At 38.7% G+C, this 13,225-nt stretch overlaps 1 protein-coding gene across 1 annotated transcript in view; it reads left to right on the top strand.

Moving 5' to 3' along the window:
* Nucleotides 1–12,051, top strand: part of pgm3 (phosphoglucomutase 3) — a 28,983-nt gene extending 16,932 nt beyond the window's left edge. Inside the window, exons 4-12 of the mRNA XM_062044759.1 lie at nt 3,374–3,441; nt 3,512–3,645; nt 3,734–3,926; nt 5,906–6,063; nt 6,138–6,320; nt 6,401–6,520; nt 6,636–6,758; nt 10,461–10,634; nt 10,707–12,051. Of these exons, the coding sequence (XP_061900743.1) occupies nt 3,374–3,441; nt 3,512–3,645; nt 3,734–3,926; nt 5,906–6,063; nt 6,138–6,320; nt 6,401–6,520; nt 6,636–6,758; nt 10,461–10,634; nt 10,707–10,796 (1,243 nt within the window). The 3' untranslated portion in view covers nt 10,797–12,051. The remainder of the gene's footprint in view (nt 1–3,373; nt 3,442–3,511; nt 3,646–3,733; nt 3,927–5,905; nt 6,064–6,137; nt 6,321–6,400; nt 6,521–6,635; nt 6,759–10,460; nt 10,635–10,706) is intronic.
* The last annotated feature ends 1,174 nt before the right edge of the window (nt 12,052–13,225 follow it).

Genomic DNA, 13,225 nt, shown 5'->3' with positions numbered 1-13,225 from the left:
AAGAGAATTTCACTTATCTGTTGGTATACAACTTTTTCCAGTATATTTGCCCAAAAATGGCAGGTTTGATATGGGCCGATAGTTGTTCAGGCCTGTGGCATCAAGACTACTGTTCTTTAAAAGGGGCTTAATTACAGCAGTTTAAGGCTTTCGAAAGTGTTCTAGTCTGAGGTGAGATCTAACTAGATGAGCGAAGTGCGGTAAAAAATGCTGAGCACAGACTTTAAAAATCTAGTGGGTAAAATAAAGGCAGCTAGTTAATGGACTCAGACTTTATCATAAAATAATTTTGCAAACTCATATAATACTCACATAGTTGAAGTGAGGTGGACTATTTTTAACAATACCTGCATTTGTGATGCTTTTGTGGAGCAATGTCTCGGTTAAAAATTAAAAGAAATTCAATTATCAATTAAAAAATGATTTGTTACTTAAATATTTGACATTGACTACTTTGCGTTTGAGATTGGCTGGAGTTGCACTGGACATTGTGTTCTTCAAAGGAATGTGTTATATTTCTCTGACCAAAAAATCTGTCAGTCTGTCTTTTTAATAATCTATGTGCTTTGATAGTAGGTATTGTTTTAGAAGAGAACACTTCCTTATTAGGCCTATGGTTGATATTATGTTGATCAGCGCAGAGGCCCTTAGCATCCTAGACAGCAGCTTTGACACTGTTGGGAACAACAGTGAAGGCCAAACTGGTGGAGCTTGGGATAATTGAATAGGCTGAGGAGGGAGAAGGGCGCAATTATTTTTTTGATGACAGAATCTTTGAGCGTATCATGTCCGGAGTAAGGGAAAACATTTTAATCCCTAATTTTTTGATGGTCAGGAAGTCTAGTGGGTGAAGGTGGCGAGTAGAAAGACTGTAAAGCAGCTCCGAAGGGTGTAAATCAGGGGTCGGCAACCCGGAATGTTGAAAGAGCCATATTGGACCAAATATACAAAAAATAAATCTGTCTGTAGCCGCAAAAAACTTAAAAGCCTTATATAAGTGTTATAATGTAGGCAACACATGATGCAAGTGTCTATATGAGCTACAGTATATTAGCCTCCTATGAAAGGCAGATGCAAATGTTGTATTTAAATGTTTACATTTTTGCAACATCGGAAATCATTAGTAAAATAGAGGCTTGTCACAGGATGAGATAACTCCTGGAAATTACTGGCTCAGAATGGCCAAAGATATAGATGTGTGTGTCCAAGTGTAAGGAAACGGCAGGCTGTCTTCTTCTAATGGATTTATTACTATCTTTGCAAGCTGGGTAACGTTTGCTGTGGTCTGGAACAACATGGCAAACAACCATCAGAAATGCAGCCAATATTACACACAAATAATGTGTCATGAGACATGCACATATAAATTAAATACACAGAGGACATAAGTAAATTAACTCAAATATACCTACAAACGAGGCATAATGATGCAATATGTACATACAGCTATCCTAAATAGCATGTTAGCATTTATTAGCTTGCAGTCATGCACTGACCAAATATGCCTGGTTAGCACTCCAGCAAATCAATAAAATCAACAAAGCTCACCTTTGTGCATTCACGCACAGCATACAACGTTTGGTGGACAAAATTAAAAAAAGAGGGAGTGGCATAAAACACGTCTTTCTGTGGCAGCATCAGAGAAAGTTGTACATGTAAACAAACTACGATGAGTTCAAGGATCGCTAAAGTTAGTAAGACAAAATGGTGCTTGCCAAATACTCTCATCAGTGAAGCATGTATAACATAAACAGTGGGATTTCCAACAATTAGGAATGTTTGTGTCATGTTTGTTCTCCTACAAAAAACATATTAAAACAAAACAAAAAAAAATTTCTTAATCTTTTTCCATTTTTACACTTCTCTGAAAAAGGTCCATGGAGCCACTAGGGCAGGGGTCGGCAACCTTTACCACTCAAAGAGCCATTTTGACAAGTTTCACAAATTAAAGAAAACAATGGGAGCCACAAAACTCTTTTGAAAATTTAAAATGAAATAACACTGCATACAAAGTTTTTTTTTCTTTGTGCTATGTATTAACCAGGGGTCTTAGACACACACCCCGGCCCGCATCTTAATATGAAAATGTAATGTTAGTGCGGCCCGCGAGTTTTAGATGAATGGCGCTTGATAGCCCTCACAATTTTTCCGGGAGACTCCCGTATTTCAGGGCGTGATGGCACTGCTTTAAGCGCCCTCTACAAGGTGCCTGCTCGGTCACATGATGAATGCAGCTTTTACCTGCGCAAGTCAGTGACAGCAAGGCATACTTGGTCAACAGCCACACAGCTTACACTGACGGTGGGCGTATAAAACAACTTTAACACGGTTACATTACAAATATGTGCCACACTGAACCCACACCAAAAAAGAATGACAAACACATTTCTGGAGAACATCCACACTGTAACACAACATAAACACAACAAAACAAATACCCAGAATCCCATGCAGCCCTAACTCTTCCGGTCTACATTATACACCCCGCTACCACCAAACCCCGCCCACCTCAAGCGACGCACGGGGGTGGGGGGGTTGATGTGTGGGGGGAGGGGGGGGGTTTGGTGGTAGCTAGGGCTGCATGGGATTCTGGGTATTTGTTGTGTTGTGTTTATGTTGTGTTACGGTGCGAGGTTCTCCAGAAATGTGTTTGTCATTCTTTTTTTGGTGTGGGTTCTCAGTGTGGCGCATATTTGTAACGTAACAGTGTTAAAGTTGTTTTATACGGACACCGTCAGTGTAAGCTGTGTGGCTGTTGACCAAGTATGCCTTGCTGTCTCCTACGTGTGCAAGTATAAGTTTCGTACAACATAAGGACAGGCTGGCACGCTGTTTGTGCTGGCTATAGAGGACAATAAATACAGTGCTCGTTTGTGCTGGCTACAGAGGACAATAAATGCAGTGCTATTAGAGCACGCCCTTAATTTAGTTGTTAGGGTGAAGATTGGAGAATATTTGCCCTGGGAGATTTCAAGGAGAGGCACTGAGATCTGTAAGTCTCCTGGGAAAATCGGGAGGGTCGGCAGGTATGCAGCTGAGCCGCATCAGAGTGGTCAAAGAGCCGCATGAGGCTCCGAAGCCGCGGGTTGCCGACCCCTGCACTAGGGCAACACTAAAGAGCTGCATGCGGCTCTAGAGCCGTGGGTTGCTGACTCCAGGTGTAGATGCAGCAGGTGGGTCCCAGGTTAGTGGTGAGGGCCGTGGTCAAGGTGGTGATGATGTAGGAGTTGCTGCTTAAATCTTGTGTCTGGAATTCTGGATGTGCTGTGGTTGTTGTTTGTGAACAATTTTTTGAGTTCCTGGGTGGCAACAGAGGAGTTCTTCACCCGCCCCCCTTCTCATCCTTTATATCATCTGTAATATGGCACTACAGGAGCAGCAGTGATAGACTCTCACAAGCAGTACTGGATGGAGTGTGTGTTCTGCATAGTCATAATAAAGGTTAGCATCATGTCTTGTATATTTGTTATAGTTTTTTGTTTTTAGAATGTATCTTCTCATGTACAATCAGATTATGGGCTGGTGACCACTCCGCAGCTTCACTACTTGGTGTGCTGTAACAACACACAGGGGCACTATGGCGAGGCCACAGTGAACGGCTACTACAGTAAACTCTGCCAGGCTTTCATTGAGCTTACCAAGAATGTAAGACAATCATTGGACATCATGTTAACACTAGATTTCAATATGTATGTGTGTGTTTGATTTTGTCACATATATTTTCTGTCATAAGACACCCAACCGCACAGATGATCAGAAGCACCTCACTTTGGACGGCGCCAACGGCATCGGTGCGTTGAAGGTGCGCGAGATGGAACGCCACCTTAAGAGAGAGTTGCAAGTTTCGCTCTTCAACCACGGCAACGGACAACTCAACCACCAGTGTGGCGCTGATTTTGTCAAGGTCCAACAAAAACTTCCAGCAGGTGTGATTTTGGGATGAAGATGCCGGTTTTATTACAAACCCTGTTTCCATATGAGTTGGAAAATTGTGTTAGATGTAAATATAAACGCAATACAATGATTTGCAAATCCTTTTCAACCCATATTCAATTGAATGCACTACAAAGACAAGATATTTGATGTTCAAACTCATAAAATAAAGTTTATGAGTTCTCATAAACTTTTTTTTTTTGCAAATAATAATTAACTTAGAATTTCATGGCTGCAACACGTGCCAAAGTTTTTGGGAAAGGGCATGTTCACCACTGTGTTACATGGCCTTTCCTTTTAACAACACTCAGTAAACGTTTGGTAACTGAGGAGACACATTTTTTAAGCTTCTCAGGTGGAATTCTTTCCCATTCTTGCTTGATGTACAGCTTAAGTTGTTCAACAGTCCGGGGATCTCCGTTGTGGTATTTTAGACTTCATAATGCGCCACACATTTTCAATGGGAGACAGGTCTGCACTACAGGCAGGCCAGTCTAGTACCCGCACTCTTTTACTATGAAGCCACGTTGATGTAACACGTGGCTTGGCATTGTCTTGTTGAAATAAGCCAGGCGTCCATGGTAACGTTGCTTGGATGGCAACATATGTTGCTCCAAAACCTGTATGTACCTTTCAGCAGTAATGGCGCCTTCACAGATGTGTAAGTTACCCATGTCTTGGGCACTAATACACCCCCGTACCATCACACATGCTGGCTTTTCAACTTTGCGCCTATAACAATCCGGATGGTTCTTTTCCTCTTTGGTCCGGAGGACACGACGTCCACAGTTTCCAAGAACAATTTGAAATGTGGACTCGTCAGACCACAGAACACTTTTCCACTTTGTATCAGTCCATCTTAGATGAGCTCAGGCCTAGCGAAGCCGACGGCGTTTCTGGGTGTTGTTGATAAAACGGTTTTCGCCTTGCATAGGAGAGTTCTAACTTGCACTTACAGATGTAGCGACCAACTGTAGTTACTGACAGTGGGTTTCTGAAGTGTTCCTGAGCCCATGTGGTGATATCCTTTACACACTGATGTCGCTTGTTGATGCAGTACAGCCTGAGGGATCGAAGGTCACGGGCTTAGCTGCTTACGTGCAGTGATTTCTCCAGATTCTCTGAACCCTTTGACGATATTACGGACCGTAGATGGTGAAATCCCTAAATTCCTTGCAATAGCTGGTTGAGAAAGGTTTTTCTTAAACTGTTCAACAATTTGCTCACACATTTGTTGACAAAGTGGTGACCCTCGCCCCATCCTTGTTTGTGAATGACTGAGCATTTCATGGAATCTACTTTTATACCCAATCATGGCACCCACCTGTTCCCAATTTGCCTGTTCACCTGTGGGATGTTCCAAATAAGAGTTTGATGAGCATTCCTCAACTTTATCAGTATTATTGCCACCTTTCCCAACTTATTTGTCACGTGTTGCTGGCATCAAATTCTAAAGTTAATGATTATTTGCAAAAAAATAAAAAATGCATCAGTTTGAACATCAAATATGTTGTCTTTGTAGCATGTTCAACTGAATATGGTTTGAAAATGATTTGCAAATCATTGTATTCCGTTTATATTTACATCTAACACAATTTCCCAACTCATATGGAAACGGGGTTTGTACTAAAGATGTCATCTAACACAGCACTTGATGAGATCCAATACTGGATCAGTTTTAGATACTCTGGGACTAGCTTAACATTATGTTAAAATTTAACAGTGGTGTACTTTGTTGTGTGTGTACAGTATACATATATATTTTGTGTCACATGTAATTTACAAATAAATTATGTACACATTTTTCATGTTATTTTATTATTGTTTAGTACACCAACCTGACATTGCTTTATTAAGCAATGAGAGGTACATATTTATAGGAACATCTCTAAGTATGACGCAGTGCAATTCAAACTACAGCCACAATACTAAATAGTGTTATTGAATACCTCTCTCCTTGTGTCCACAAAAGGGATTAAGGTAAATGCCGGCGAGCGCTGCTGTTCATTCGACGGTGATGCTGACCGCATCGTTTATTACTACACCGACTCGGACGGACACTTTCATCTGATGGATGGAGACAAAATAGCGACGCTTATCAGCACTTTTCTTAAAGAGCTGCTCATCCAGGTATGGCAAGTTAACAGTAAACAAAGGTAATATAGCTACAAAAATGCTAAGAAATTTGTGTGATTCTTTTAAAGGCTGGTCTGAATTTGGAGTTGGCAGTAGTGCAAACCGCTTACGCTAACGGGAGCTCGACACGCTTCCTGGAAGACACCTTGAAGCTAACGGTGAGGTGCACAAAGACCGGAGTGAAGCACCTCCATCACGTGGCACAGGAGTTTGACATTGGAGTGTACTTTGAGGCCAACGGTCACGGAACGGTGAGTGACGCTTACCAATGAGAAGGATGTACTTCTTCTTCCTCACGAGCAACAAGCTTTTGTGTCTGCTTTGGCGTCAGGTGTTGTTCAGCAAATCAGCCGAGGAGAAGATAAAGCAACTTGCCGACAACCCAAACACTGACGACGGCAGGAAGAGAGCGGCTATTCTGCTGTGCCATACCATCAATGTCATTAACCAGGTCTCAAACACACACATCAGGGCTTACTGTAACTGGCTGCAAAGATAACATTGCTCACTTTTGAGTAAGTGTTTATTAATGCTGAAGTCACTTGGTGCCTTTTAAATCCGTAAAGACCGTAGGTGACGCCATCGCTGACATGCTGCTAGTAGAGGCTGTTTTAGCCTTGAAGGGAATGACTGTGCAGCAGTGGGATGCCATCTACACTGATCTGCCCAACAGGCAGCTAAAAGTCAAGGTAAAGCCTCACTGACACCACAGACTAACACTGGAACACTTATCATCGATAACCATACAAGCTTCTTTTTTTGTGTATTGGGGTCCGCACTGGGGTGGTGGGCGTTGAGTATTATGACACAGGAAGTATTGAGATTCAGAGGCCACTAAAAGGAAATCTATGTATCTTCAAATAGTGATGTTATTTACTCAATTGGTATTTAAATTATATTTTTTTACCATTTTTATATTATATTGGTGGAAGTTTGTGAAAAAAATAATGAAACTGAACGAATAATTCTGTATCAGTGTCAAAATGTGTTTGTTTAATTAAATTCCAAACTACAATCAAAGCCATGAATGTAGGGATTTACTTATTTTTTGCTTCAGTTACTAAGCTTGGTAGCTGGTGTGTATGTTCTAGCCTGGAAGAGTTAGGGCTGCAAGGTGTTCTGGGTATTTATGCTGTTGTGTTTATGTTGTGTTACGGTGCAGATTTTCTCCCGAAATGTGTTTGTCATTCTTGTTTGGTGTGGGTTAGCAGTGTGGCGCATATTTGTAACAGTGATACAGTTCTTTATACGGCTACCCTCAATGTGGCCTGCATAAATAAATAAATAAATGAATAAAAAATAAAAAATAAATTAAAAATAAAAAAAATAAAAAAAAATATATATATATATATATATATATATATATATATATATATATATATATATATATATAAATATATATATATATATATATTTTAATGTGGCCTGCATAAATAAATAAATAAAAAATGTTAAAAAAATTTAAAAAAAAAAATAAAATAAAAAAAAAAAATATATATATATATATATATATATATATATATATATATATATATATATATATATATATATATATATATATATATATATATATATATATATATACACAAACCCCGTTTCCATATGAGTTGGGAAATTGTGTTGGATGTAAATATAAACGGAATACAATGATTTGCAAATCATTTTCATCCCATATTCAGTTGAATATGCTACAAAGACAACATATTTGATGTTCAAACTGATAAACTTTTTTTTTTGTTGCAAATAATCATTAACTTTAGAATTTGATGCCAGCAACAGATGACAAAGAAGTTGGGAAAGGTGGCAATAAACACGGATAAAGTTGAGGAATACTCATCAAACACTTATTTGGAACATCCCACAGGTGAACAGGCAAATTGGGAACAGGTGGGTGCCATGATTGGGTATAAAAGTAGATTCCATGAAATGCTCAGTCATTCACAAACAAGGATGGGGCGAGGGTCACCACTTTGTCAACAAATGCGTGAGCAAATTGTTGAACAGTTTAAGAAAAACCTTTCTCAACCAGCTATTGCAAGTAATTTAGGGATTTCACCATCTACGGTCCGTAATATCATCAAAGGGTTCAGAGAATCTGGAGAAATCATTGCACGTAAGCATCCCTCAGGCTGCACTGCATCAACAAGCGACATTGGTGTGTAAAGGATATCACCACATGGGCTCAAGAACACTTCAGAAACCCACTGTCCGTAACTACAGTTGGTCGCTACATCTGTAAGTGCAAGTTAAAACTCTCCTATGCAAGGCGAAAACCGTTTATCAACAACACCCAAAAACGCCGTCGGCTTCGCTGGGCCTGAGCTCATCTAAGATGGACTGATACAAAGTGGAAAAGTGTTCTGTGGTCTGACAAGTCCACATTTCAAATTGTTTTTGGAAACTGTGGACGTCGTGTCCTCCGGACCAAAGAGGAAAAGAACCATCCGGATTGTTATAGGCGCAAAGTTGAAAAGCCAGCATCTGTGATGGTATGGGGGTGTGTTAGTGCCCAAGACATGGGTAACTTACACATCTGTGAAGGCGCCATTAATGCTGAAAGGTACATAAAGGTTTTGGAGCAACATATGTTGCCATCCAAGCAACGTTACCATGGACGCCCCTGCTTATTTCAGCAAGACAATGCCAAGCCACGTGTTACATCAATGTGGCTTCATAGTAAAAGAGTGCGGGTACTAGACTGGCCTGCCTGTAGTCCAGACCTGTCTCCCATTGAAAATATGTGGCGCATTATGAAGCCTAAAATACCACAACGGAGACCCCCGGACTGTTGAACAACTTAAGCTGTACATCAAGCAAGAATGGGAACGAATTCCACCTGAGAAGCTTAAAAAATGTGTCTCCTCAGTTCCCAAAGGTTTACTGAGTGTTGTTAAAAGGAAAGGCCATGTAACACAGTGGTGAACATGCCCTTTCCCAACTACTTTGGCACGTGTTGCAGCCATGAAATTCAAAGTTATTATTTGCAAAAAAAAAAGTTTGAACATCAAATATCTTGTCTTTGTAGTGCATTCAATTGAATATGGGTTGAAAAGGATTTGCAAATCATTGTATTGCGTTTATATTTACATCTAACACAATTTCCCAACTCATATGGAAACGGGGTTTATATATATATATATATATATATATATATGTATATATATATATATACACATATATCCATCCATCCATTTTCTACCGCTTATTCCCTTCGGGGTCGCGGGGGGCGCTGGAGCCTATCTATCTATCTATCTATCTATCTATCTATCTATCTATCTATCTATCTATCTATCTATCTATCTATCTATCTATCTATCTATCTATCTATCTATCTATCTATCTATCTATATATCTATATATCTATATATCTATATATATATATATATATATGTGTATGTGTATGTGTATGTATATATATATATATATATATATATATATATATATATATATATATATATATATATATATATATATATATATATGTGTATATATATATATGTATGTATGTATGTATATATGTCTGTGTATATTAACATGTATTTGTGTGAATATACGTGTACATATACGTACACGTGTGTATATTTATAATGTGTGTGTATGTATGTGTGTATATTTATGTTTCTGTATGTATATGTATATGTATGTATGTGTATATATATATATGTATGTATGTATATATATGGATAAATGTGGATATATGTAGATATCTGCATCCGTCAATTTATATATATATATATATGTATGTATGTATGTATGTATATATATATATATATATATATATATATATATATATGTATGTATGTATGTATGTATGTATGTATGTATGTATGTATGTATGTATGTATGTATGTATGTATGTATGTATGTATGTATGTATGTATGTATGTATGTATGTATGTATGTATGTGTGTGTGTATATATGTGTGTGCGTGTGATTGTGTGTTATATGTATGTATTATATGTATGTATGTGCATATCTGAGCCGAGGATGTCGTTGTGGCTTGTGCAGCCCTTTGAGACACTCGTGATTTAGGGCTATATAAATAAACATTGATTGATTGATTGATTGAAATGTATGTGTGTATATATATTCATGTGTGCATGTGTATATATGTGTGTGTATATGTATGTATTGAATGGGATGTACAAAAGAAATGTGCTTAGATTAATACATTTGAATATTTTTGTGCTGGATTTTTAAGCGTAGACCATTTTTAGTGGGGAATCCACGCAAGTCTTAAATACATGAGACCCTTGCAGAACAGTTCAACAACAGTAATGAACAGCTTCTGAAATGACGAGCCGGTATAAACATGTGGCCCTAAACAACCGCATATAGTGTTTATACCAGATGCATATTCACTGTGAGTGCTTTTTAATGTGCGCTGCAGGTGTCAGATCGTAGGGTGATTAACACGGCCGACGCCGAGAGACGCGCCGTGAGTCCAGCGGGCCTGCAGGAGGCCATTGACGCCCTGGTGAAGAATTACAGACACGCTCGCTCCTTCGTCAGGCCATCTGGCACCGAGGATGTCGTAAGAGTTTACGCCGAGGCTGACACCCAGGTATTTTTAGTTTTTCTGTGAAGCACTTCATGATTTATCTATATTGCTTACCCCAGGTGTGTTTGGTTTTAGGAGAGTGCTGACTCACTTGCACACCAAGTCAGCCTTGCAGTGTATCGCCTCGCTGGCGGGGTGGGAAACGAACCCAAGCCTTTGCACTAGACAACAAAACCTTACTCTTCTACTACAACACAATACTTGATGCTCACATACCGGTACTGAAATACTTTTTTCGAGCTTTTATTGAGGTGACAAATTATTTATCTGACATGACACTACAAGGGAATTAAGAACCACAATCAGTTTTTTGGTTGTTTTTTTTACACAATATGTATTATGATGTCCATTTTGGGTACAGCAAGATAATGCAAAACAAGGCTGCACAACGGCAACTACTTTTGTCTTTGTCCGTTAATGGATTTCACCGGTAAAGAAGGAAGGAGCTCTCCTGGATTTGCCGTCTCCTTGGCATTAATGCTAGCCATTTTCCGTTAGCCAAAGGCTGCATCTGTCAAGTAGACGCGTAAAGTGATAATCTCAACGTGTACTGTGTGAAAAGTGGTACCTCTATATACTACAAAACATCCGAATACAAATCCATGCACAATTACACTTGTGCCTCATAACTGAATGACACTATCGTAATCATGAATTATAATAACTAATTATATCTGTTAATTCATGCGTAATTTTTATTTTTCCAGTGTAACATTTTATCTATGATGTAAATTGTCATCTTTATTCTGTAAATAATCAAACAAAAATCATGTGTTTACTCTGCACTGTTTTATTCATGATTGAAATAGACTTCTTCAGTCCAAAAAAATAATGCAAAAATACATCATTTATTCTGTTTACGGTACTTGCATTGTTTACATAAAAACACCCAAACACACACACACACACACACACACACACACACACACACACACACACACACACACACACACACACACACACACACACACACACACATTGGAGTGAAGCAGTTTAGATTGCCAATGGGATGATTGGGTAGTTTTCTTCTTCTTCTCCAGAAATATTAAAGGTACGCCGGTGTGTGTCCTAACTGAGGAAGAAGTAACATAAGATTAAGAGGCAGTCCTTGACAGTTTAAGTGTGATTAGTCTGCTTTTTTTTTAATCATGAATCCTCTCAAGAACTTCTCACTTTGGTTTGTCTCAATTCCACCTGGGCAAGGTGAACACAAACTGTTGTACGAGACAAGGCGTGTATAAGAAATAACATGAACTGGAACAAAAAAAAATGTTTTCACTGTAGCCATCTTTGGTGCGGATTTATCCCAGTTGTAGTTAAACTTGGTGGTCTTGTGGACTGACTCTACACACCACTTTCATTTTCTATTGGAGAGCCGTGTCTTGTCTGTATGAATTTAAAAATAAATTGTAAAAGCCTGTTTATTGATTCATTCCGTTGTATTCATTTATTTACTTTTATTATTCTTATATGAACATTTATCTTCAGAAAACTTACATGGATTGTACTAGTACAGGGGTCGGCAACCCGCGGCTCCGGAGCCGCATGCGGCTCTTTGACCACTCTGATGCGGCTCAGCTACATACATGCCGAGAGTGCAACAGTTGAGGAAAATGAGCAAACTACATAAATAACATCCTGTAATTTGATTTTGATCATATTTTTTTATCTTGATAGATTGAAAATAAACACCAATGAGTTGACTGATGAACATTATCACATAATTTATTCAGAAAGTATAAATAACGTCAAATAAAAATAGAATACTATTAACCGCAACATGTAAGAGTAAAAAAAAAAAACATGATTTGTACATTTTCAGAATGTGCTTGTTCTATTTTTAAACAAAGAAAACAATCTGAAGTTGTCTTTATTTTGAAGTTATCGTGCCGTGATTTTACCAGTCCGGCCCACTTGGGAGTAGATTTTTCTCCATGTGGCCCCCGATCTAAAATTAGTTTTGACACCCCTGGCTTAATGCATGTCCTTAAAGTGGAACATGCGCAATGTGAACATGAAGGGGTCCAGGTTCACTTATAGCCTCGTATAACTATTGTTTTAAACTGAGGCCCCATGAGACTTGAAGTTGACCAGAAAAGGAACAAGATCTTCTTTTGAACAAGGTAACAAAGTGAGCACTACAGGAATTGAGACCAGTTTATTTTGGTTCTGTTTATGTGTTAAATGAGAACTCATCACAAAGTGCATTTACAAGAGCTGCCACTAGGTGGCAGATGTGTTCTACTTGATGAGGGGAAGTGTTCCAGTGGTCTGTTCTTCAGACATACACTTGGGGCTTCCATAGGCAAGCGCCTTCTATAGACCAATAGATGCTATTAATGTTTGCTCATGTTTCAAGTCTTTATCACGTGTCTAAAATGCATTTTTATTTTTTATTGCAAATTATGCCTTCCGCCGATTGCAGCTGAGATAGGCTCCAGCACCTCCCGCGACTCCGAAAGGGACAAGCGGTGGAAATGGATGGATGGATGGATAGTTGGTCATAATGTTGATTTTTTTTTCACTTCGTCTTCATTCTTATAATACAACTTATTTCACATAATTATTTTCTCATATTTTAAATGATACATTAA

The sequence above is a fragment of the Entelurus aequoreus genome, linkage group LG04 (assembly GCF_033978785.1).
Source record: "Entelurus aequoreus isolate RoL-2023_Sb linkage group LG04, RoL_Eaeq_v1.1, whole genome shotgun sequence".
Classification (NCBI taxonomy): Eukaryota; Metazoa; Chordata; class Actinopteri; order Syngnathiformes; family Syngnathidae; genus Entelurus; species Entelurus aequoreus.
The sequence above is the reverse complement of the archived record's forward strand: the minus strand, read 5'-3'. Positions and strand labels throughout refer to the sequence as shown.